Source organism: Trachypithecus francoisi, unplaced genomic scaffold (assembly GCF_009764315.1).
Source record: "Trachypithecus francoisi isolate TF-2019V2 unplaced genomic scaffold, Tfra_2.0 Lachesis_group20, whole genome shotgun sequence".
Lineage (NCBI taxonomy): Eukaryota > Metazoa > Chordata > Mammalia > Primates > Cercopithecidae > Trachypithecus > Trachypithecus francoisi.
In genome coordinates, this window is record NW_022681466.1 from 64,118,714 (window position 1) to 64,143,595 (window position 24,882).

General features: G+C 50.1%; 1 protein-coding gene, 1 long non-coding RNA gene and 4 other non-coding genes across 6 annotated transcripts; 1 reads left to right on the forward strand and 5 right to left on the reverse strand.

Moving 5' to 3' along the window:
* Positions 1–3,955: 3,955 nt before the first annotated feature.
* Positions 3,956–13,624, reverse strand: LOC117067733. The gene is made up of 2 exons (XR_004430840.1): positions 13,142–13,624; positions 3,956–5,293 (listed from the first exon to the last, which is right to left on the reverse strand). It is a non-coding gene; the product is annotated as an uncharacterized LOC117067733 (long non-coding RNA).
* A 2,107-nt stretch (positions 13,625–15,731) lies between these two features.
* Positions 15,732–17,660, forward strand: BORCS6 (BLOC-1 related complex subunit 6). Its single transcript, XM_033184639.1, has one exon. It carries the CDS (start codon positions 15,855–15,857, stop codon positions 16,926–16,928), a length of 1,074 nt encoding a protein of 357 aa, XP_033040530.1. The 5' UTR covers positions 15,732–15,854; the 3' UTR covers positions 16,929–17,660.
* A 684-nt stretch (positions 17,661–18,344) lies between these two features.
* TRNAI-AAU lies at positions 18,345–18,418 on the reverse strand. Its single transcript has one exon. It is a non-coding gene; the product is annotated as a tRNA-Ile (tRNA).
* Positions 18,419–18,780: 362 nt separating this feature from the next.
* TRNAT-AGU lies at positions 18,781–18,854 on the reverse strand. Its single transcript has one exon. It is a non-coding gene; the product is annotated as a tRNA-Thr (tRNA).
* Positions 18,855–19,074: 220 nt separating this feature from the next.
* TRNAS-GCU lies at positions 19,075–19,156 on the reverse strand. Its single transcript has one exon. It is a non-coding gene; the product is annotated as a tRNA-Ser (tRNA).
* A 441-nt stretch (positions 19,157–19,597) lies between these two features.
* On the reverse strand, positions 19,598–19,669 carry TRNAW-CCA. Its single transcript has one exon. It is a non-coding gene; the product is annotated as a tRNA-Trp (tRNA).
* Between the last annotated feature and the right edge of the window lie 5,213 nt (positions 19,670–24,882).

Here is a 24,882-nt window from a genome sequence, read left to right on the forward strand (position 1 = left end):
GGTTCACGCCATTCTCCTGTCTCAGCCTCCCCAGTAGCTGGGACTACAGGCGCCCGCCACCTCGCCCGGCTAGTTTTTTGTATTTTTTAGTAGAGATGGGGTTTCACCGTGTTAGCCAGGATGATCTCGATCTCCTGACCTCGTGATCCGCCCGTCTCGGCCTCCCAAAGTGCTGGGATTACAGGCTTGAGCCACCGCGCCCGGCCTGTCTTTGATTCTTTTACTGCTCTGATCAGGATCTAGTACAGGAGCCAACAGAAGCAGTAGTGATTCTGTCTTGTTCCTGACACGAGGTTTCACTGTCATGTATGACGCTTGCTATAGGTTTTTGATAGATACCTTTTATCAGGTTAAACAGGGCCTATTTACTCCTAGTTTACTCAGTCTTTAAAAGTTAAGTCCAGGGCCGGGCGCGGTGGCTCAAGCCTGTAATCCCAGCACTTTGGGAGGCCGAGACGGGCGGATCACGAGGTCAGGAGATCGAGACCATCCTGGCTAACACAGTGAAACCCCGTCTCTACTAAAAAATACAAAAAAAAACTAGCCGGGCGTGGTGGCGGGCGCCTGTAGTCCCAGCTACTCAGGAGGCTGAGGCAGGAGAATGGCGTGAACCTGGGAGGCGGAGCTTGCAGTGAGCTGAGATCCGGCCACTGCAGTCCAGCCTGGGCGACAGAGCGAGACTCCGTCTCAAAAAAAAAAAAAAAAAAAGTTAAGTCCAGGCGCAGTGGCTCACGCCTGCAATCCCAGCACTTTCAGAGGCCAAGGCGGACGGATCACGAGGTCAAGAGATCGAGACCATCCTGGCCAACATGGTGAAACCCCATCTCTACTAAAAATACAAAAATTAGCTGAGCGTGGTGGTGCGTGCTTATAATTCTAGCTACTCAGGAAGCTGAGGCAGGAGAATCGCTTGAACCTGGGAGGTGGAGGTTTTAGTGAGCCCAAATCGCACCAATGCACTCCAGCCTGGCGACAGAGCAGGACGGAGCCTTACCCTGTGGTACAGGTTGGAGTGTAGTGGTCTGATCTCGGCTCACTGCAACCTCCAACCTCCTCTCAGATTCAAGCTATTCTCCTGCCTCAGCCTGCCGAGTAGCTGGAATTACAGGCACATGCCACCAAGCCCGGCTAATTTTTTTGCAGTTTTAGTAGAGATGGGGTTTCACCATGTTGGCCAGGCTGCTCTCGAACCCCTCACATCAAGTGATCTACCCTCCTTGGCCTCCCAAAGTGCTGGGATTACAGGCGTGAGCCACCACGCCTGGCCAAGTTTTTGTGTTTTCTGTTGTTGTTTTTTGAGACAGAGTTTCGCTCTGTCGCCCAGGCGGGAGTGCAGTGGTGTGATCTCAGCTCATTGCAGCCTCTGCCTCCCAGGCTCAAGTGATTCTCCTGCCTCAGCATCCTGACTGGTTGGGATTATAGACATGTGCCACCACTCCCGGCTAATTTTTGTATTTTTAGTGGAGACTGGGTCAGGGTTTCACCATGTTGGCCAGGCTGGTCTCGAACTCCCACCTCAAGCTATCTGCCCACCTCCGCCTCCCAAAGTGCTGGGATTACAGGCGTGAGCCACTGCGCCCGGCCGGATTTATTTTTTTACTTTCATTTTTTTTTTAATTCATTGCTTTACACCAAGCCTCTAGAACAGTGTCTGGGATGTAGAGGATACTCAGTAACTACTGTCAAATGAATAAATCTAACCAAAATTATGGTGGCAGTAGGGTGGAAGAGTGAATTCCTTGAATTTTATAGCAGGAAAAAAACAGATCATGCCTAAAACTGAAAACTGAAAACTTAGGAAGCAGCAACAGAAGTATGTGATTTAAAAAAGTATGGTAGGCCGGGCGCGGTGGCTCAAGCCTGTAATCCCAGCACTTTGGGAGGCCGACACGGGTGGATCACTAGGTCAGGAGATCGAGACCATCCTGGCTAACACGGTGAAACCCCGTCTCTATTAAAAAATACAAAAAACTAGCCGGGCGAGGTGGCGGGTGCCTGTAGTCCCAGCTACTGGGGAGGCTGAGGCAGGAGAATGGCGTAAGCCCGGGAGGCGGAGCTTGCAGTGAGCTGAGATCCAGCCACTGCACTCCAGCCTGGGCAACAGAGTGAGACTCCGTCTCAAAATAAAAGAAAAGAAAAAAAAGGAAAAAAAAAAATGTATGGTAGACCAAGCATGGTAGGCCACGCCTGCAATCCCAGCACTTTAGGAGGCCAAGGTAGGTGGATCACGAGGTCAAGAGATCGAGACCATCCTGGCCAACATGGTCACATCCTGTCTCTACTAAAAATACAAAGATTAGCTGGGCGTGGTGGTGGGTGCCTGTAGTCCTAGCTACTAGGGAGGCTGAGGCAGGAGAAACTCTTGAACCTGGGAGGCAGAGGTTGTAGTGAGCTGAGATCACACCACTGCACTCCAGCCTGGCGACAGAGTGAGACTCCGCCTCAAGAAAAAAAAAAAAAGTAAATACCCAAAGCAAACCAAAATAAAACAGTGAAAAGACTTGGAACTGGCTATCTCTAGGGAGAAAGAAATGGGCAGAGTGCTTATTTATTTTTTATTTTTTGAGACGGAGTTTTGCTCTGTCACGCTGGAGTGCAGTGGCCCAATCTCAGCTCATTGCAACTTCCACCTCCCGAGTTCAAGCGATTCTCGTGCCTCAGCCTCCCGAGTAGCTGGGATTATAGGCATGTGCCACGATGCCCAGCTAATTTTGTATTTTTAGTAGAGATGGGTTTCACCACGTTAGCCAGGATGGTCTTGATTTCCTGACCTCGTGATTCGCCTGTCTCCGTTTCCCAAGTGTGGGGATTACAGGCGTGAGCCACTGTGCCCAGCCTATAATTTTTTTTTTTTTTTTTTTTTTTTTTGAGACGGAGTCTCGCTCTGTCACCCAAGCTGGAGTGCACTGGCCAGATCTCAGCTCACTGCAAGCTCCGCCTCCTGGGTTCACGCCATTCTCCTGCCTCAGCCTCCCGAATAGCTGGGACTACAGGTGCCCGCCACCTCGCCCCGGCTAGTTTTTTGTATTTTTTTTTTTTTTTAGTAGAGACGGGGTTTCACCGTGTTAGCCAGGATGGTCTCGATCTCCTGACCTTGTGATCCGCCCGCCTCGGCCTCCCAAAGTGCTGGGATTACAGGCTTGAGCCACCGCGCCCGGCCTGTGCCCAGTCTATAATTTTTAATATGGATATCCCTAGGTTTTTTTTTTAAAGCCCTTCTACTGGATGGACATGCAGATTATTTCCAGTGCTTTGCACTGTGGCCAGTGTCTTCTGAGTGCCTCCTGTGCACCTTTGTGATGGTCTCTTGTTGTCCTCTAGGGGACATCTAAAGAAAGACATGGCAATGGTGAGTACAAGTATCTAGAGAAAGACATGGCAATGCTGGGTACACGCAGGTAAACGGTCTATAGATATCACCAAAAATGCCCTTCTAAGTGGTGGACAGTTTACACTCCCGCAGGCCATAATGAAGGACACCCATTTTCCCACAACCATAACGCTGACTCCTACTCCTACTGTTACCTGTAAGTCTGCAGCTATCCGGGAAACTCCGGAATGGCAACTCTGCAGCAACCTCACTCCTCTGTCTTCTCGATGGCAATAATTCAAACGAGATAAAAGCAAGGATTTTGTTTTTTCTCAAGACGGAGTCTTGCTCCGTTGCCCAGGCTGGAGTGCAATAGCGCGATCTCGGCTCACTGCAACCTCCGTCTCTTGAGTTCAAGCGATCCTCCTGCTTCAGCCTCCCGAGTAGCTGGGATTACAGGCATGTGCCACCACGCCCGGCTGATTTTTGTATCTTTAGTAGAGACTGGGTTTCACCATGTTGGTCACGCTGGTCTCGAAATCCTGACCTCGTGATCCGCCCCTCCTCGGCCTCCCAAAGTGTTGGGATTACAGCCGTGAGCCACCACATCCGGCCAAAGGCAAGGTTTAAGGAAGAAGGGAGAACTGATTTTGAGCAAAGTGATAGTTTATTACAAAAGACAGTACACTTAGAAGAGGACCAGGCTGGCGACTTGAAAAAATCAAGTGCCCCTTCCTTTTCTTTAGAGTTTTTATACCCTCTACCTTTTCCGGCACGCTCTGTCTCCTTTTGTTCTTCCTCTGAGCAGGCTGTGGCTTAATTGTCGCAGGCGCAGTGGCCTGCCGGCATTTGGGAGGGAACGCATGCGCAGTGTGTTTGCCGAAGTCCAGCGCATGCTCTTTAGGGTCAATTCTCTCTTTCTGGTCCAGCGCCCCCACAGGAAGGTTAGATGCTGATCAAATCCAACCATTTTGCCTTTTCACTGCACATGCTTAAAACCTTACTGCACATGCTTAAAACATAGGGGTGATGGCTTGCTAACTCCAGGTGTTTTCTCTATTGCAAGACTCCTCTCATTCCTGGCGCCAGCGATGGCCATTTATTATCTCAGACGGATAGTTAGTTGTATGCCCGCCTGTCCTTCACTCAATGAGAACCAAACAGCTCTGGGGTTCTTCTCTTGTCCTGCCCGTTATGTAAGAGGGACAGATTTCTAATCGCTCGACCATGACTTGACAAATGCCCAACATACCTGGAGGCCCTCTTTCCTGCCCTCATGTCTAACTACCTACTCTAACACTACAAAGCATCCCCAATAGATTGGCTTTTCTACTCCCCAAAACACCAAAGCTCCCCACAGCTCCTACACTCATGATCCCCCCTCTTCTCTGAGAAACAGCAGAACCAAACGGGGTTCTTGCACAGTCCAATCACCAATTCCCCCAAGTTACCTCTGTTCACCTATTATCAGTCTTTCCCCTTCCTCCTCAAGTGGTCCTGTCAGGGATATACTCTGAACCCAGGCCTCTTGCTATTCAACTTCATTCCAGTAATGGTCCCCTTTGGCTTTTCTACTATATATATATATATAGTATATACACACACACACACACACACATATATGTATATGTATATACACACACACACATATATACACACACATATATCCATATATATATATATAATCCTTTTTTTTTTTTTTGCTGGATAATTCTCATCACCATACAAACATATAGCATAAAAAAAAAAAAATAGGCCAGGCAGTTTGGCTCAGGCCAACTTTATATCTGTAAGCTCTGACTCAATATCTGTGTGGAGAAGAGTGAAGACAGACTGACATGGGCAGCCAAGGCGTTGGAGCAACTCACAAGCCAGACCCCTGTGTTTTCCTAAACTAGATGCACTGTCAGGTCTTTTGTCTTCAGGAGAAATGAAGAGATTGCTGTTGACTGCACAGTTCCAGGGGCCAAGGCAGAAGAAATCCTGGGGAAAGGTAAAAATATATGGGAGTATTAATTATTTTTTCTTAACTTCTCAGATACTGGAAACTTTGCTTTTGGTATCCAGGAACACATGAATCTGGGTATCAAATATTAAATCTTTGGCCTGAACTTTCTTTTTTTTTTTTTTTTTGAGACAGGGTCTCACTCTGTCACCCAGACTGCAGTGCAGTGGTGTGATCACAGCTCACTGCAGCCTTGAATTTCTGGGCTCCAGCAATCCTTCTGCCTCAGCCTCTGGAGCAGCTGGAATCACAGGTGCACACCACCACACTCACGTAATTTTTTTTTCTCTTATAGAGATGGGATCTTGTTATGTTGCCAAGGCTGGTCTTGAACTCCTGGGCTCAAATGATCCTTCCACTTTGGCCTCCCAAAGTGCTGTGATTATAGGCCTGAGCCACTGTACCAAACCCATGGTTTTATTTTTATTTTATTTTATTTTATTTTTGAGACAGAGTCTTGCTCTGTCACCCAAGCTGGAGTGCACTGGCACAATCTCAGCTCACTGCAACCTCCGCCTCCCGGGTTCAAGCAATTCTCCTGCCTCAGCCTCCCAAGTAGCTGGGATTACAGGAGCGTGCCACTGTACCCAGCTAATTTTCATATTTTCAGTAGATACAGGGTTTCACCATGTTGGCCAGGGTGATCTTGAACTCCTAATCTCAGGTGATCCACCTGCCTCAGCCTCTCAAAGTGCTGGAATTACAGGCATGAACCACTGTGCCCGGCCCAGCCCATGGTTTTAAATATGATGCCCACATTTATATTTCTCACCTTGAAGTCCCTATCAAGCTTGAGACTGACACATTCTTGGCAATCTAATAGGCTTCTCAAAGTGAACATGCCTAAAATAGAATTTTTTTTTTTTTTTTTTTTTTTTAGACAGAGTTCTGCTCGGTTGCCCAGGCTAGAGTGCTGTGGCATGATCTTGGCTCACTGCAACCTCTGCCTCCCGGGTTCAAATGATTCTCTTCCCTCAACACACGCCACCATGCCCAGGTGATCCACCCACCTTGGCCTCCCAAAGTACAGGGATTACAGGTGGGAGCCACCATGCCTGGCCTAAAATAGTATTCTTAACTCACTGCCCACCCAATCAAAAAAGTTGTAACTTCCCCATCTCAGTCAACAGCCCTATCATTTAGCACCCAGTTACTTGGGTCAAAAACCTAGAGATCATTTCTGGTTTCTCTCTTTTTACTTCCTTACCTCCCCAGGTCTTCCAGCTCTTCCTATTGCCAACCAAATCCATGGAGAGGCCCACTTTTATTACACACAAACCCAATCACTCTCATGCTGGTTTAGGCACCATCCTTTCTGGCTTGGGTGATGATAACAACCTCCTAACTATTCTCTCTGCTTCTTCTGTTCCTGCTTCCTAGAGTCCATTCCCCCGACAGTCGAAGTCAGAGCATATCATTCCTCTGTTCAAAACCCTCCTTTGGTTTTTCAGTGTATTTACAATAAAATCTAAACTCCTTCCAATGGCTGGCAAGGTCTTATCTTCTGGGGTTTTCAACAATGGCTGCACATTAGAAGCATCTGAAGGACTTAAAAAGAAAATAGAGGCCGGGTGCGGTGGCTCAAGCCTGTAATCCCAGCACTTTGGGAGGCCGAGACGGGTGGATCACGAGGTCAGGAGATCGAGACCATCCTGGTCTATACGGTGAAACCCCATCTCTACTGAAAAATACAAAAAACTAGCCGGGCGAGATGGCGGGCGCCTGTAGTCCCAGCTACTCAGGAGGCTGAGGCAGGAGAATGGCGTAAACCCGGGAGGCGGAGCTTGCAGTGAGCCGAGATCGCGCCACTGCACTCCAGCCTGGGCAACAGAGCTAGACTCCATCTCAAAAAAAAAAAAGAAAAGAAAAAAAAAGAAAATAGGGGGCTGGGCGCGGTGGCTCACGCCTGTAATCCCAGCACTTTGGGAGGCCGAGGTGGGCGGATCACGAGGTCAGGAGATCAAGACCATTCTGGCTAACACGGTGAAATCCCATCTCTACCAAAAAAAAAAAAAAAAAAAAAAATTAGCCAGGTACGGTGGCAGGTGCCTGTAGTCCCAGTTACTCAGGAGGCCGAGGCAGGAGAATGGCGTGAACCTGGGAGGCACAGCTTGCAGTGAGCCAAGATAGAGCCACTGCGTTCCAGCCTGGGTAACAGAACGAGACTCTGTCTCAACCAAAAAGAAAGAAGAAAAAAAGAAAGAAAGAAAGAAAGGGAAGAAAGGAAGGAAGGAAGGAGGGAGGGAGGGAGGGAGGGAAGGAAGGAAGGAAGGAAGGAAGGAAGGACTCCCAGGCCTTGCCCGAAGAAATTCAGATTTCGTTGGTCTGGGTTGAGGCTGGAGCATCCATGTAGTTTTTAATTCCCCAGGTGGTTCTGAGGGGTTCCAAAGCCCTGCCCTAAGAGTTCTGGTCCTTCCCCACCAATCCATGCTTCTCTCTAACTGCTCTTCCACTTCCATCACTAAAGCTCTGACCTCGGCCGGGTGCAGCAACTCATGCCTGTCATCCCAGCACTTTGGGAGGCCGAGGCGGGTGGATCACCTGGCATCTGGGGTTCGAGACCAGCCTGGTCAATATGGTGAAACTCCATCTGTACTAAAAATACAAAAAAAAAAAAAATTAGCAGGGTGTGGTGGCGGGCACATATAAACCCAGCTACTTGGGAGGCTGAGGCAGGAGAATCTCTTGAACCCAGGGGCTGGAGGTTGCAATGAAGCAAGATTGTTGCACTCCAGTCTGGGCAACAAGAGGGAAACTCCGTCTCAAAAAAAGAAAGAAAAAAGAAAGGAAAAAGAAAAAGAAAAGAAAACAAAGAAACAAAGACATCATCTCCTCACACATGAACATTCCAAGTATCCAGAGCAAGAGCCATCCCCAAATGTAATGTAAAACCATGACATAATTCTACATGCCACATAAAACCTGTATTCCACCCCAATCCCACTCAACAAGCCGTACAGACAATGCAAGGGCTGGTGCCCTGGGGCATGGGGAGAAAACTGTCCTAGCTGACATTCTTCTAAATGCTGAGCCCACTGACTGGGGCATTTGTTCATTTTTGGGACTTGGTGATCACCTTACCTTCCCACGGAATGAATGATGCCAAATAAAGAAAGCAGAAATGATCTCCAGCCTTGCTTCTTCCCCGATAGGTCAGCAGGTAACTTCTCTCTACTTCTGTGGAGTGATGTGGGCACTGGCAACATTGGAGGTGGGTAATCTGCCCCCCACCCTACTGTGGGCTATGGAGGGGTGAGACCTGTGATCGATCGAGCTTTCACTTTGAGTCAGCATGCTTCACTTTGAATTCCTTCTCCATTGCTTATTAGCCACGTGACCTTGGCCAAGTTATTTATTTTTTTTTTTTTTTTTTTTTTGAGACAGAGTCTCGCTCTGTCACCCAGGCTGGAGTGCAGTGGCTGGATCTCAGCTCACTGTAAGCTCTGCCTCCCGGGTTTACGCCATTCTCCTGCCTCAGCCTCCCGAGTAGCCGGGACTACAGGTGCCCGCCACCTCGCCTGGCTAGTTTTTTGTATTTTTTAGTAGTGACGGGGTTTCACTGTGTTAGCCAGGATGGTCTCGATCTGCTGACCTCGTGATCCGCCCGTCTCGGCCTCCCAAAGTGCTGGGATTACAGGCTTGAGCCACCGCGCCCGGCCAAGTTATTTAATTTTCGTATTTTTGTGAGTCTTTTTTTTTTTTTTGAGACAGAGTCTCACTCTGTCACCCAGGCTGGGGTGCGGTGGTGCTGTCTTGGCTCTCTACAACCTCCGCCTCCTGGGTTGAAGCGATTCTAGTAGAGACGGGGTTTCACCATGTTAGCCAGACTGGCCTCGAACTCCTGACCTCAAGTGATCCACCTGCTTCGACCTCCCACAGTGCTGGGATTACAGGCGTGAGCCACCATACCTGGCCAGCCACCGCTCCTGGCCTTTTGTGAGTCTTTAAGATGGAAATAATAGTCATTTCTTACCTATAACATGGGCTGTTCCCAACTGCATTAATATACATAGATATTTGTATTATTTAGTTTTGTTTGTTTGCTTTGAGATGGAGTCTCACTCTTGTCGCCCAAGCTGGAGTGCAATGGCACGATCTCTGTTCACTGCAACCTCCGCCTCCCGGGTTCAAGCGATTCTCCTGCCTTAGCCTCCCAAATAGCTAGGTTTACAGACATGCGCCACCACACCCAGCTAATTTTTACATTTTTGTAGAGGCGGGGTTTCACCATGTTGGCCAGAATGGTCTCTAACTCCTGACCTTAGGTGATCCGCGGCCTTGGCCTCCCAAAGTGTTGGGATTACAGGTGTGAGCCACCGTGCCTGGCCCGTACATATAAATTTTTACTTTCTAAAAACTCTATTTTAAAATGCTGTTGGGGGCCGGGTGCAGTGGCTCAGGCCTGTAATCCCAGCACTTTGGGAGACTGAGGCGGGCCAGGCGGGGCGAGGCGGATCACGAGGAGATCGAGACCATCCTGGCTAACACGGTGAAACCCCGTCTCTACTAAAAATACAAATAATTAGCCCGGCACAGTGGCGTGTGCCTGTAGTCCCAGCTACTGGGGAGGCTGAGGCAGGAGAAGGGTGTGAACCCCGGAGGCGGAGGTTTCAGTGAGCCCAGATGGTGCCACTTTACTCCAGCCTGGGTAATAGAGTGAGACTCTATCTCAAAAAATAATAATAATAAATAAAATAAAATGCTGTTGGAGGCCAGGCACTGTGGCTGACGCCTGTAATGCTAGCACTTTGGGAGGCTGAGGCGGGCAGATCACCTGAAGTCAGGAGTTTGAGAGCAGCCTGGCCAACAAGGTGAAATCCCTTCTGTACTAAAGATACAAAAATTAGCCGGGTGTGGTGGCACATGCCTGTAGTCCCAGCTACTTGGGAGGCTAAGGCAGAGAATTGCTTGATCTCGGGAGCGGAGGTTGCAGTGAGCTGAGATGGCGCCACCGCACTCCAGCCAGGGCGACAGAGCAAGACTGCATCTCAAAAACAACAACAACAAAAAAAAACCACACACAAAAAAAGACAATACATAAGTGAATGAACATGACTGTGTTCCAATAAAAATGTATAGACCTTGACATTTTTTTTTTCTTTTTTGAGACAGCGTCTCATTCTGTCGCCCAGGCTGGAGTGTAGTGGTGCGATCTCAGCTCACTTCAACCTCTGCCTCCCGGGTTCAAGAAAGTCTCATGCTTCAGCTTCCTGAGTAGCTGGGATTACGGGTACACATCACCACGCCCGCCTGATTTTTTTTTTTTTTTTTTTTTGAGATGAAGTCTCACTCTATCGCCCAGGCTGGAGTACAATGGAGCGAACTTGGCTCACTGCAAACGTGGCTCACTGCAACCTCCGCCTCCCTGGTTCAAGCGATTCTCCTGCCTCAGCCTCCCAAGTAGCTGGGATTACAGGCGCCCACCAATAGGCCCGTCTAATTTTTGTATTTTTAGTAGAGACAGGGTTTCACCACGTTGGTCAGGCTGGTCTGGCACTCTTAACCTCAGGTGATCCGCCTGCCTCGTCCTCCAAAGTGCTGGGATTCCAAAGTGTGAGCCACCACGCCCGGATTCTTGGCTAATTTTTTTTTTTTTTTTTTTGAGACGGAGTCTCGCTCTGCCGCCCAGGCTAGAGTGCAGTGGCCGGATCTCGGCTCACTGCAAGCTCTACCTCCCGGGTTTATGCCATTCTCCTGCCTCAGTCTCCCGAGTAGCTGGGACTACAGGCGCCCGCCACCTCGCCCGGCTAGTTTTTTGTATTTTTTTAGTAGAGACGGGGTTTCACCCTGTTAGCCAGGATGGTCTCGATCTCCTGACCTCGTGATCCGCCCGTCTCGGCCTCCCAAAGTGCTGGGATTACAGGCTTGAGCCACCGCGCCCGGCCTCTTGGCTAATTTTTGTACTTTTTGTAGAGTCAGGGTTTTTGCCACGTTGACCAGGCTGATCTCAAACTATTGGCCTCAAGTGATCCGACCGCCTAGGTTTCCCAAAGTGCTGGGATTATAGGCGTGAGCCACCGTGCACAGCCAACTTTCATATTCTTTAGATTACTTTCAACCATTTAAAAATATAAAAACAGCCGGGCAGGGTAGCTCATGCCTGTAATCCCAGCACTTTGGGAGTCTGAGGCGGACGGATCACCTGATATCAGGAGTTCAAGATCAGCCTGACCAATATGGTGAAACTCCCGTCTCTACTAAAAATACAAAATTAGTCAGGCGTAGTGGCACATGCCTGTAATTCCAGCTACTTGGGAGGCTGAGGCAGGAGCATTGTTTGAACCCAGGAGGCAGAGGTTGTAGTAAGCTGAGATTGTGCCACTGCATTCCAGCCTGGGCAACAAGAGCAAAACTTGAAACTCAGTCTCAAACAACCAAATAAAAACATAAAAACTTTCTTAGCTCACGGCCATATAACAACAGGTGTTGAGCTGGATTTGGCCCTTGGGCCATACTTCACTGAACCCTACTGTAGTGGACACTGTGGTAGCCTCCTGACAGCCCCTCCTGCCTTCCCCATTATGTTGCAACTGTTTGAATTTGGAAGGAACTGACCCATCCCTAGCTCCAGGAGGAGCATAACTCTTTTAACCTAATCAGTTAATTCCTTTTTTTAAATAGGGTCTCACCCTGTTGCCCAGATTGGAGTGCAATAGTCCAATGATAGCTCACTACATATTCAACCTTCTGGGTTCAAGCAATCCTCCCACCTCAGCCTCCATAGCAGCTGGGACTCCAGGTGTGCAACACCATGTCTGGCTAATTTTTTCTTTTTCTTTTTTGAGATGGAGTCTCCTTCTGTTGCCAGGTTGGAGTGCAGTGGCACAATCTTGGCTCACTGCAACCTCCGCCTCCCGGGTTCAAGTGATTTTCCTGCCTCGGCCTTCAGAGTAGTTGGGATTACAGGCGCCTGCCACCACACCCGGCTAATGTTTTTGTATTTTTAGTAGAGACGGGGTTTCACCATGTTGGCCAGGATGGTCTCGATATCCTGACCTCGTGATCCACCCACCTCGGCCTCCCAAAGTATCGGGATTACAGGCGTGAGCCACCGCGCCTGGCCGCTAATTTACTTTTTTTTTTTTTTTTTTTGAGACAGAGTCTTGCTCTGTTTCTCAGGCTGGAGTGCAGTGGCGCGATCTCCGCTCACTGCAAGCTCCGCCGCCTCCCGGGTTCACACCATTCTCCTGCCTCAGCCTCCCGAGAAGCTGGGACTACAGGCGCCGCCACCACGCCCGGCTAATTTTTTTTGTATTTTTAGTAGAGACGGGGTTTCACCGTGTTCGCCAGGATGGTCTCAATCTCCTGACCTCGTGATCTGCCCGCCTCGGCCTCCCAATGTACTGGGATTACAGGCGAGCCACCGCGCCTGGCCGCTAATTTACATTTTTAAAGGATCATTCTGGTTCTCTATTGAGAATAGACTGTAGAGAGGTGAGGGTAGAAGAAGTGAGGCCATTTGGGAAGCAACTTCATTTATCCAGGCCAAAAATGATGGTGGTTTGGACCAGGGCAGAAACAATGGTAAGGATGAGAAGTGGTCAGATTCTGGATATATTTTCGAGCAGAACCAACAAGATTTCCTAAAGGATTGGCCATAGATTATGACAAAAAGAGGAGTCAAGCACAACTCCAGGGTTTTTGGTCTTAGTCACTGGGAAGATGGAGTTGTCATTTACTGAGACAGAAGTCACCGTAGGAAGAAACAAGGTTTTGCCGGGGAGGTGGTGTGATAGGGGTGGGGCAAGGAACCAAATCACAGGAAGGATAAAGGTGGGGCTATCTTCAGGCTGGCACAGGATTTCAAACGCTCTCAGAATTCATACCTCTTCATCTTTCGTCTCTGGTTCTCTTCCTTATCAGCCTCATTCTTTCCTTCTACAGACAGTTATCTCCTGGACATGAAAGATGGAAAAGCTGATACCCAGCTTGAGTTCTCAAGAGAACAGAAAGGCGTCTCACACTGTCCACAAAGCTAGAAACAAACAAACAACACTGTGGAGGATTTTTACTGGTCATACCTTGGGTCATGTGCTCTTCCCTGAGCCAATCTGCAGTCAGAAGGATGAAGTACTCTAATTGGCCAGGTTTGGGTCACGTGGCTGTCCCTGGCTGTCATTGCACCAACAAGTCAGGGAATGGAGAGTTGGAGAGTGAGGAGCTTCCCCTACACAGACAGAGGGTGGGTAGCCCATTTGTCCGCTAAAAACTGCAAGATACAGGCTCACGCCTGTAATCCTAGCACTTTGGGAGGCCAAGGGGGGCGGATCATGAGGTCAGGAGTTCGAGAACAGCCTGGCCAACATGGTGAAACCCGGCCTCTACTAAAAATACAAAATTAGCTGGGCATGGTGGCACGTGCCTGTAATCCCAGCTACTCAGGAGGCTGAGGCAGGAGAATGCTTGAACCTGGGAGGTGGAGGTTGCAGTGAGCCAAGATTGTGCCACTGCACTCCAGCCTGGACAAGAGAGCAAGACTCCGTCTCAAAAATAAAAAACAAAAAACAAAAAACAACTTCAAGATACATCTAGAATGCATCCATCCACATCCTGCTAGACTGAGCTACTATCACCTGGTACTCGGAACCACCTCCTCACTGGTCTACCGTCTCCCTTGCAAACATTTTCTACAACAGCCTATAATCCCTAAACATGAATCCCATCACATCACTCTCTTCCTGTGCTCAGCTTCCCATTCTCAAGGGAAGGCCTCCCATCTTCTAAAGACTATCTACCTACCCAGCCCAAAGTATGAGCTTTTCAGGTTTTTTTTTTTTTTTAGAGCAAAGGAATGACGGGTTTTGTCAAGCTGCAGGTGACTATAAGATACAGACAGCTGACAATTGTGGACTCCTCAGGCGTAGTGAAACTGTGAGCTACTATCATTAGGGTTGACTGGCTAGGACCCTGGCAGGCACCTGGGGATAGTAGTGCTGGGAAGTTCTGGGGAGTTGCACTTCTGAATGTTGGCATGACACTGCCTCAAGACATCTCTCTATCCAAATGGAAAAAACAACCACATCCTTTGTCAGCTAAGGAGACTTAGCAAACTGTTTTTATTAAATACGGATGTCTGGTCGGGTACGGTGGCTTACGCCTGTCATCCTAGCGCTTTGGGAGGCCGAGGCGGGTGGATCACTTGAGGTCAGGAGTTTAAGACCAGCCTGGCCAACATGGTGAAACTCCGTCTCTACTAAAAATACAAAAATTAGTTGGGCGTGGTAGTGGGTGCTTGCAATCCCAGCTACCTGGTAGGCTGAGGTAGGAGAATCGCTTGAACCCAGGAGGCAGAGGTTGCAGTGAGCCGAGATCGCGCCACTGCACTGCAGCCTGGGTGACAGAGTGAGACTCCGTCTCTAAACAAACAAATAAATAAATAAATAAGTAAAAATACTGATGTCTCTGGGCTTTGGCTATGTGTTGCAATTTACAACCTTTCCAATGTCTGCTGCACCATTGCATTTAGAGGAAATCTCCATTCCCCACCAGGAACTACAAGGCCCCCTGCATGACGTGGCCCCTGCTGCCTGTTCAGCTCCTTAGCTGGAAATCCTTCCCCTTACCTTGCGGATTTTGTTTTAGTCCCAATGTCTCCTGCCCTCTCACCTCACTTTCTTGAATACGTCAAGACTTCTTTGTCTCTGAGAGGTAGCTCAAGTTTTCTTCCCTCTGCCTGGAGGGTGGCTGGGTCTTTTTGGTTCTTTTTAGTTAAAGTCCCACCGAAGAGGTCTTTTCCTGACCTCTTATCTAAACTAGTGCCTACTCAGTTATATTCTCAATCATAACACTTTACTTCCTGTATAGCACATATCAAAATTTGTGATCATTTCATTTGTTGAATATTTTACCTCGTGGCAAAATCACACGCCATCCTTTAAGGGGCGAGACCCTTCAATGTGAAAGGGGCAAGAGACACAGAACAAGAATGGCAAAAGCATAAGAAAGCCCAGAGGCTGCTGCCTTGACCACAATGGGTCGTTCTGAGCAGTTCAATGGTTAGGTCTGTTAACCAAGAAAGATAGAGCAAAGCATTCATGCTCATGCTGGACTTCTGGTTTCCTCCTTCCTTAGTCAAGTAGGTTCAACCCCGATGGTCCAAGCAGGATATGTCATTTCCATCCTAAGAACCTCTCTAGGAACCCCAAGTGGTCTCCCCACTTGGTGTTTTTGCTAAGCAATCACTGTGGGGGTGTTCAATTGCAGGCAGAAAAAATCTAAGCCCCACCCTGCGGGACTCAGAAATTTGAGGACCTTGGTCTTTAAGATCTGCCCCATCAGCTTTCAGAAAGGGCGGGGCGACGGGAGCAGCTGTCACCTCCTTCTCTCCACCCAGCCGGCGTTCACGTGTGTTCCGCTGTGCAGTAACAGCTCTTCTTCCGGGACTTCCTGGTCGCCGCGACCAATCAAAATGCTTTTCCTGTCCTTACCATTGTCAGCCGCTGCCAATCGGCGCGCCTCTACCAACGCCCCTTAAAGGCGCAGCCACCGCCTCCGGAGCCGGGGCGAACCAATTCCTCGGTTGCGGCCCCCACCTGCAGTATGGAGTCGTCTCGGGGGCGGCCCGGGCCCGAGACGGACCTTCTGGCTGTAGCGGAACAGCAGGCCGCAATCTTCGGCGGCGGACCGGGCCGAACGTCCTCTGAGCCGCCCTCAGGCCTCCGGGTGTCCGGAGAGGAAGAGGCCGAGAACGCTGGGGGCGCGAACCGCCACCCCAGGACGTCCCCGAAGACGTCAAGCTGCGGCGTCGTCCACCGACCGGAACGGGAGGCTCTCGAGAAAGAGCCCGGCCCTCAAGGGACGCCGTCTGGGGCCGGGAGCCTCAGTGGGGCACCGGGTGCAGAGCACGAACCGTCCCTGTCCTTCCGGCACAAGGACCCGGCGCCGCCCGAGGGCAAGCCCGCCTCCGGGAGGGACTGCCGTCGAGGGGGACCAGGCGGCGGGATGGATGTTGAGCAGCAGGAGGAGGAAGACAACGACGAGGAGGCGGCCGCGGGCGGCAGAGCCGGCCGCTCGTTCTCCAGCCGCCTTCAGGACAGCCGCAGCCTGGACGGGCTGAGCGAGGCGTGCGGTGGCGCCGGGTCCTCAGGGAGTGCCGAGTCCGGCGCGGGCGGTGGACGCCGCGCCACCATCTCCAGTCCCCTGGAGCTCGAGGGCACAGTGAGCCGCCACGGCGACCTCACCCACTTTGTCGCCAACAACCTGCAACTCAAGATCCGTCTGAGCGGCGCCCCTCCACCCCCTCCTTCTGCCCCTGCGCGGCCCTGCCCAGCGCCTGCACCCACACCCACACCAGCCATTCCCCCCATCGACCCTGAGGTGCTGCGGGATCTGGAGCGGTTGAGTCGGGAGCTGGGAGGCCGGGTGGACCGTCTGCTTCGCGGTCTAGGTGGCGCGGTGCAGGAGCTGACGGCGCTGAGCGTCGGCTGCATCCAGACCTACCGCGACGCTGTGGACTCCTTAGGTGAAGCCGTGGACATGAGCATCAAGGGCATGTACACCCTGCTGGCGCGCTGCGAGGAGCTGGAGCGGGCTCTGCAGCCGGTTCAGGGGCTGGCTCGCCAAGTCCGGGATATCCGACGTACTCTGGAGGTGTTGGAGGCCCTGTGCAAGTGACCAGGAGGACAGGAGAGGCCGGGCCTGGCCAGGGCAGGGCCCAGCAGGACCTTAAGGACTCTTCAGGGAGTCCTCGTGGGAAGTGCCCACTGAGGGGAGGCCTGTGTGTTGGAGGCTCTTCCAGATACGTTCAGCTGGCCCGCGCCCACTCGCTGGGCCTTAGGCTGGTGTATATGGGGAAGTTGTAACGGCTTTCCTGGTGGGAAGGGATGTTACTGTGCTTTTATACAGTTGGCCATCTGTAGCTACCCTGTTCTTCCCAACTCTCCTCCCTACCTAGAGCACCAGCCCTGGGAACACAGGGCTTTAGGTCTGCTTCAAGGTGAGGACGTGACTCCCACATGTAATCAGGAGAAAGGGACAGAGGAAGCCCCAGCCCCCACTGTGGCTATCCTGACTTCAGTGGCCACATCTCAGGTGCCAGGGGCTGTGGGAGCTTGAGCCGTCCTTGGCCAAACACACCGCAGGCAAGGATGCACCCCTGCGGATGGATAGCCTTCTGCTTCTGCCCTCTGGCCCTCTACCATACCACTTCCCCAGCCAGAACCGGGGTGCAGCTAGGAGGAATGGGTTGCACGGCGGAGGGGGGTGAGGTGGGAGGCGTCTCACTGCTCTCAGGGTTCAGGTAGAATGTTGCTGGTTTTGAAGCCCACCTGTTGTGGAGTGTTCTCATCAGTTTTGGCTTTCTGAGATTTTGTGGAATTAAAGTGCTGCTGCTGCTGCTGCTGCGAAGGCTGAGGCTGAGTCTGTGTGGGGTTACAGTGATTAATAAGCCAAAGCAATGGGAATGAGGGTCGGTGTTGTTCACGCAGCTCCCTTGGGGCTGGTGCTGGAAGTGGGGTGGGGGTGGGGGTGTCTCAGGCTCTGTGGGGAAGGATATGGTTCCTGCTCTCAAGCATCTGGTCTGAAGGGAAATGTGAGGACACAGATCATCACTCGCAGGGGCCCAGAGATCCAGTAACCACAGAAACGTAAAATAAAAAAAGGTGCTCTAGAAGAGAAGGGGAAGAAAATGTCTTCTCAGGTCCTGATGAATAGGCAGGGGCTGGGTGGATTGGACGGACATCTTACCTCTGAAGGAAGACTGGGAACACTTGTCAGCTCCATTCCTGACCATTTCCCACACTCTGCAGATCTGTGTCACATGGTTTGAGACAAATTAGTCCCAAAGCCTTTTGTTTACAATTCACACGGTAAGTTCAGGAGCCATATATTATGGCCATTAAGATGTAGAAGCAAAGATCGTGAAACAACCCTGGTTTCTCTCAATCCCTTCCTCTCAAGGCACTCCCACTTTAGAATGCGCTACAAAACGCTTCCCCTTCTGGGATTGGAAATGTTTCGCTGGTTTTCACCCGTGATGTTATTTGGCTCTAAAACAGACAGCGGAATCCTGCTTTTGAAAAGTTTCCGATGTGGCCCGTACGGGGATCGAACCCGCGACCTTGGCGTTATTAGCACCACGCTCTAACCAACTGAGCTAACCGGCCAGCTACTAGAAGGGGCTTGAAATAAGGTTATTTAGTTACAATATTGTTCAGTCCTCTCGTAATAAACCTTTATTTGTAGGACTTCTTTATCAGAAATGAAAACAGAATACAAAAACTGACTAAGCACCTAGACGAGTAACAGACAAGTCACAGTGCTGGCAAGTACAGATGATGCGACTGGGGTAGTTGCAGGTCGAGGCTCAACTGCAATGTGCACGAAGAGCAAAAATCCCAACAGCGTGTCGCAGATGCACCGAGAGAAGACAGATGTTCATGTGAGTAAACCATATAGGCTGGAAGTTATGAGGCTCTGCAACTCTCCTCGCAATGTTTAATGTTCGCAAAAGCGTGGGGAACTACTAAGGCACCGCTGGGATTCGAACCCAGGATCTCCTGTTTACTAGACAGGCGCTTTAACCAACTAAGCCACGGCGCCGCCGGAACGGCGTCTGGGATCTTATTTCCTTGGCCAGGTCAGCTCAATTGCAGAGCACGAATACAAAAATGTCACAAAAAGTCGGCCGCATTGGAAAATGCGGAAAGGATGGATGCAGCTGGGAAAGACACGAAAACTGAACGGAGTGACTCGGAGTAACAAGAGAAATCCTAGTTTTGACGTTACAAAACTTGAGCTCGGACCACAGGGCTTCCGTAGCCGACGAGGATGGGATTCGAACCCACGCGTGCAGAGCACAATGGATTAGCAGTCCATCGCCTTAACCACTCGGCCACCTCGTCTTCGGCCTGATTTCGGCTTACGGACAGCCCTCCGCATCTCACATCTCTGCGACCTGAACTTCCCGCAAGTAGGGTTCGCCTCTGTCGTGAAGGCTGCACATTTTGAAGGAACCAGCTCAGCACTGGAAAGAGGACTCACAGACCAAAGACCGACTTCTCTCAGGCGTGATCGTCCGAACCTCCTCCCTCTGCTGAGAAGTCTAGAACTGCTCCTGTCCTGAGGAGCCGCGTTATCCGCCCAGAATTACGGTATCCGGATCCATCGCAAAAACGCCCGCGAGAAGGTTGGGCTGCCCAAACGGGGCGGCCTCGGAACTTCGTGCCAGAAACCCCTTCCATTCAGGACCCAAGAGGATATTGATTCTTCAATGACCTGAACGCTGAAGCTCGACCGTAGTTTAAATTAACGGGAGTTAATAAAAGTAGAAGAAAAGCATTCGTTGACCCCGACGTGATTTGAACACGCAACCTTCTGATCTGGAGTCAGACGCGCTACCGTTGCGCCACGAGGTCGGCCGGCCATTCGGCAGCTCAGTTCTCCCCATGACCACTGTGCCCCCAGGAGGCCGGGGTCATGGATCGAGGCATGGATGGGCACCTAGGGCATTCCTGTCCCTCAGACCAGTTGCGGGATCGTATCTGCGCTCGCCGGGCGGCCCTGTAGGGCAAGCCGGCGGGGTGGCACCCCAGGGCAGTGACTATGGAATCCAGGCTCAGCAGTCTGTCCCTCCTGGCCCCCGGCGTCCTGCCAACGCCCAGATAGAGAGTCCCGAGCTACTTACAGCCCAACGCAGACCGACCTGCCTAGAAACGGATGGAAGAATTTGAACCAGAAGGAAAGTGATGGAGCCGTGCCAGAGCCTAGGGCACCTGAAAGGGTGAGAGACTTGCTCCCCCAGCAGCGCGTCTCCTCCCCGGCTGCACTTTTACAATCGCCTGCGGAGCCTTTGAATGTACCCACGCACAACCCCCGGTTTCGGAGGTTCTGATTTAAACGGTCCAGGGAAGAGCTCTGGCATCGATATGTAAAACTTTTGAAAAATATCGGTATTTCAGCTGTTTGAGGGCACATAAATATTGTCTATAATTTTATGAGTTTTGACAAATACATACACCCGCACAAATCACAACTCTTTAAAAACATATAGGACATTTCCCTCGCTCAAGGTTCTTACATGTCCCTTCTCTACGGATCCCCACTCCTCCCTTCCCAGAGGGAATCTCTATTCTAATTTTGACCACCACAAACATCAGTATTTCTTTTCTTTTCTTTTCTTTTTTTTGAGACGGAATTTCGCTCTTGTTTCCCAGGCTGGAGTACAATGGCGCAATCTCGGCTCACCGCAACCTCCGCCTCCCGGGTTCAAGGGATTCTCCTGCCTCAGTCTCGCGAGTAGCTGGGATTACAGGCATGCACCACCACGCCCGGCTAATTTTTAGTAGAGATGGGGTTTCTCCATGTTGGTCAGGCTGGTCTGCGAACTCCCGATGTCAGGTGATCCCCCAGCTCGACCTCCCATAGTGCTGGGATTACAGGCGTGAGCCACCGCGCCCGGCCAACAACTTCTTTAATCTGTGAACACTTATATTTGATGAACCGCTCACTAAGGGAGCTCACCTCTGAAGGTCTAGGTCAAAAATGCATGTAAGTTACAGACAGGGAAGAAAAGCATGAAGAGTTCTTCAGTCTTTTTTTTTTTTTTTTTGAGACAGGTCTCACTTCTGTTGTTCAGGCTGTAGTGCAGTAGTGTGATCACGGCTCACTGCAGCCTCCACTTCATGGGTTCAGGTGATCCTCCCACCTCAGCCTCCCAAGCAGCTGAAACTACAGTTGTGCACCACTATGTTTGGCCAATTTTTTGTACTTTTTTGTAGAGATGGGGTTTCACCATGTTGCCTAGGCTGAAACTTCAGTCTTTTTATCCTGTCTCCTAAGAACGTTTGAATGCTTGCTATGCTGTAATTTCTGCATTGGAGAATACAGAAAGCTCATCTCTCATTGTAAATTAGGTGTCATTACTATTACTCATTTTAGGAATCAAATGCAATGGGGGTCATTTCAAAGGAGAAAACTTGATAGGTTTCCTTGTCCATCCTGAGAGCAGGGAGGTTTGAAACTATCTTCAGAACTTTGACCGAGTCCAACAGTTAAGAAAAGAACCGGCCGGGCATGGTGGCTCACGCGTGTAATCCCAGCACTTTGGGAGGCCAAGGAAGTTGGATCACCTGAAGTCAGAAGTCAGAAGTTTGAGAACAGCCTGGCCAATATGGTGACACCCCGTCTCTACTAAAAATACAAAAATTAGCTGGGCATGGTTGTGGGCACCTGTACTCCCAGCTACTAGGGAGGCTGAGGCAGAAGCATCACCCCAACCCGCAAGGTGGAAACTGCAGTGAGCCGAGATCATGCCATTGCATTCCAGCCTGGGCGACAAAGGTAAAAACTCTGTTTCAAAAAAAAAAAAAAAAAAAGGCCGGGCACGGTGGCTCACGCCTGTAATCCCAGCACTTTGGGTGCTGGGAGACTGAGGCAGGCAGATCACGAGGCCAAGAGATGGAGACCATCCTGGCCAACACGGTGAAACCCAGTCTCTACTAAAAATACAAAACTTAGGTGGGCATGGAGGCACGCGTCTGTAGTCCCAGTTACTCCAGAGGCTGAGACAGGAGGATCACCTGAGCCCGGGAGGTAGAGGATCACTGTAGTCATGATCATACCACTGCACTTCAGCCTGAATGACAGAGTGAGACCCTGTCTAAAAAAATAGAGACAGAGAGACACTTTGTTGAACCTCTTTTCAAAAAAAAAAAACATAATAATAATAACTCCTCAGTAAAGTCTAGAAAAATCACAATCTTTTATTTCATGGGGATAAAAGCAAGTTTTGGTGATTACATTGTCTCCAATACGAAGAAAAGGCTGTGCTGTCTTTTAAAGAGATGGTTTATATGAAAATGTCATCACATAGTTTCAATATATAAGAGTTCAGGCCGGGCGCGGTGGCTCAAGCCTGTAATCCCAGCACTTTGGGAGGCCGAGACGGGCGGATCACGAGGTCAGGAGATCGAGACCATCCTGACTAACACGGTGAAACCCCGTCTCTACTAAAAAATACAAAAAAACTAGCCGGGCGAGGTGGCGGGCGCCTGTAGTCCCAGCTACTCGGGAGGCTGAGGCAGGAGAATGGCGTGAACCCGGGAGGCGGAGCTTGCAGTGAGCTGAGATCCGGCCACTGCACTCCAGCCTGGGCGACAGAGCGAGACTCCGTCTCAAAAAAAAAAAAAAAAAAAAAAAAAAGAGTTCAACACTTTAGGGACTCTCAATCCTATAAATCATTCCTTTTTTCCTCAATTTCATGTCTTAATGATAATACTATATAAGACTCAGAAAATATTAATGTTTATTGTTTAAAACTCCTTTTTTTAAAGACAGAATCTCACTCTGTCACCCAGGGTGGAGTACAGTGGTGCGATCTCAGCTCACTGCAACCTCCACCTCGTGGGTTCAAGAGATTCCCTTGCCTCAGCCTCCCAAGTAGCTGGGACTACAGGTGCGTGCCACCACGCCCGGCTAAGTTTTGTATTTTTAGTAGAGACGGGGTTTCTCCATGTTGGCCAGGTTGGTCTTGAACTCCTGACCTCAGGTGATCCACCCGCCTCGGCTTCCCAAAGTGCTGGGATTACAGGCGTGAGTCACTGCGCCCGGCCTAAAACTTCGTTAAAAAGATATATCTGAATGTGGCCGGGCGTGGTGGCTCAAGCCTGTAATCCCAGCACTTTGGGAGGCCGAGACGGGTGGATCACGAGGTCAGGAGATCGAGACCATCCTGGCTAACACGGTGAAACCCCGTCTCTACTAAAAAATACAAAAAACTAGCGGGCGAGATGGCGGGCGCCTGTAGTCCCAGCTACTCGGGAGGCTGAGGCAGGAGAATGGCGTAAACCCGGGAGGCGGAGCTTGCAGTGAGCCGAGATTGCGCCACTGCACTCCAGACTGGGCGACAGAGCGAGACTCCGTCTCAAAAAAAAAAAAGATATATCTGAATGTATATGTGTGTGTATTTAAATATATAAATATATATAATATATATAATTATATATATTATATATAAATACATATACATATATTTTTTTGAGATGTAGTCTTGCTCTGTCGTCCAGGTTGGAGTGCAGTGGCAAGATCTCGGCTCATTGCAACATCTGCCTCCTGGGTTCAGATGATTCTCCTGCCTCAGCCTCCCGAGTAGCTGGGAATACAGACACGTGCCACCACGCCTGGTTAATTTTTTTTTGTATTTTTAATAGAGACGGGGTTTCACCATGTTGGTCATGCTGGTCTCAAACTCCTGACCTCAGGTGATCTGCCCGCCTCTGCCTCCCAAAGTGCTGGGATTACAGGCGTGAGCCACCACTCCAGGCCTTTATTATTGTTTTATTAGAGAGAGGTGTCTCACTATGTTGCTCAGACTGGCTTCAAACTCTTGGATTCAAGGAATACTTCCGCCTTGGCCTTCCAAAGTGCTGGGATTACAGGCATGAGCTTTCGCTTCTGGTCCCAGAGTGCATTTTCTTTTTCTTCCTTTTTTTTTTTGAGACAAAGTCTTGCTCTGTTTCCCAGGTGAGAGTGCAGTGGCACGATCTTGGCTCAATGCAACCTCTGCCTCCCGGGTTCAAGCAATTCTCCTCCCTCAGCCTCCTGAATAGCTGGGATTACAGGCGGGCGCCACCACAACTGGCTTTTTTTTTTTTTTTTTCAGTAGAGATGGGGTTTCACCACGTTGGCCAGGGTGGTCTGAAACTCCTGACCTCAGGTGATATCCCTGCCTCAGTCTCCCCAAGTGAGGGGATTACATGTGCGAATCACTGCTCCCGGTCAATTTTTGGCCAAAGTTTCTAAAATAAAGTTTAAGAATAAATGCCCTACTTTTATAGAATTATAAATGTCCTATTTTTATAGAATTATAATTCTAGCGTTTCCCTTTTTTTTTTTTTTGAGACAGTTGCGCTCTTGTTGCAGAGGCTGGAGTGCCATGACACGATCTCGGCTCACTGCAACTTCCACCTCCCGGGTTCAAGCGATTCCACTGCCTTAGCCTCTCGAGTAGCTGAGATTACAGGCACGCGCCACCACATCCGGCTAATTTTGTATTTTTAGTGGAGATGGGGGTTTCAGCATGTTGGTCAGGCTTGTCTCGAACTCCTGACCTCAGATGATCCGCCCTCCTGGGCCTCCCAAAGCGCTGGGATTACAGGCGTGAGCCACTGTGCCCGGCCCGCGTATCCCTGTTTGTAGCACCTATTATCTTACGGATTTATTTGTTTGTATGTCTGTTGTTGATCTCCCTGACTAGAATACCCTTACTAGGTAATAAATAAATATATAAAAATATTTGTTGAAGGAATGAGAAATGCCTCTTGGGCTTGTACTTTAGTCTAGCTAAAGGCACTGAGATGGGGAGTGGGAAGGAGGAAGAGATTGTTCTCCTGGGAAATGGGCCGGGAGTTTCCTTGTGGGACTTGACTGAGCAATTAGAGAAGAACTTTCAGATCTGCAGGACCTGCGCTGAGGCCCAAAAGTCATGACGTAGCCGGATAAGAGCTTCTTGGACTGTAGCTGGGCAATGTCGGAGGCCCAGCACCTCCAAGAGATAAAGAAATCTAAGTTGAGTTTCCCTTCCCTTAGGCTCCAAGCCTCCCAGAGACGCAGGGACTGTACCATTCCCTTC

Excerpts from the sequence above, each read along its gene's own strand:
- BORCS6 (XM_033184639.1), top strand. The coding sequence starts at position 15,855 with ATGGAGTCGTCTCGGGGGCGGCCCGGGCCCGAGACGGACCTTCTGGCT.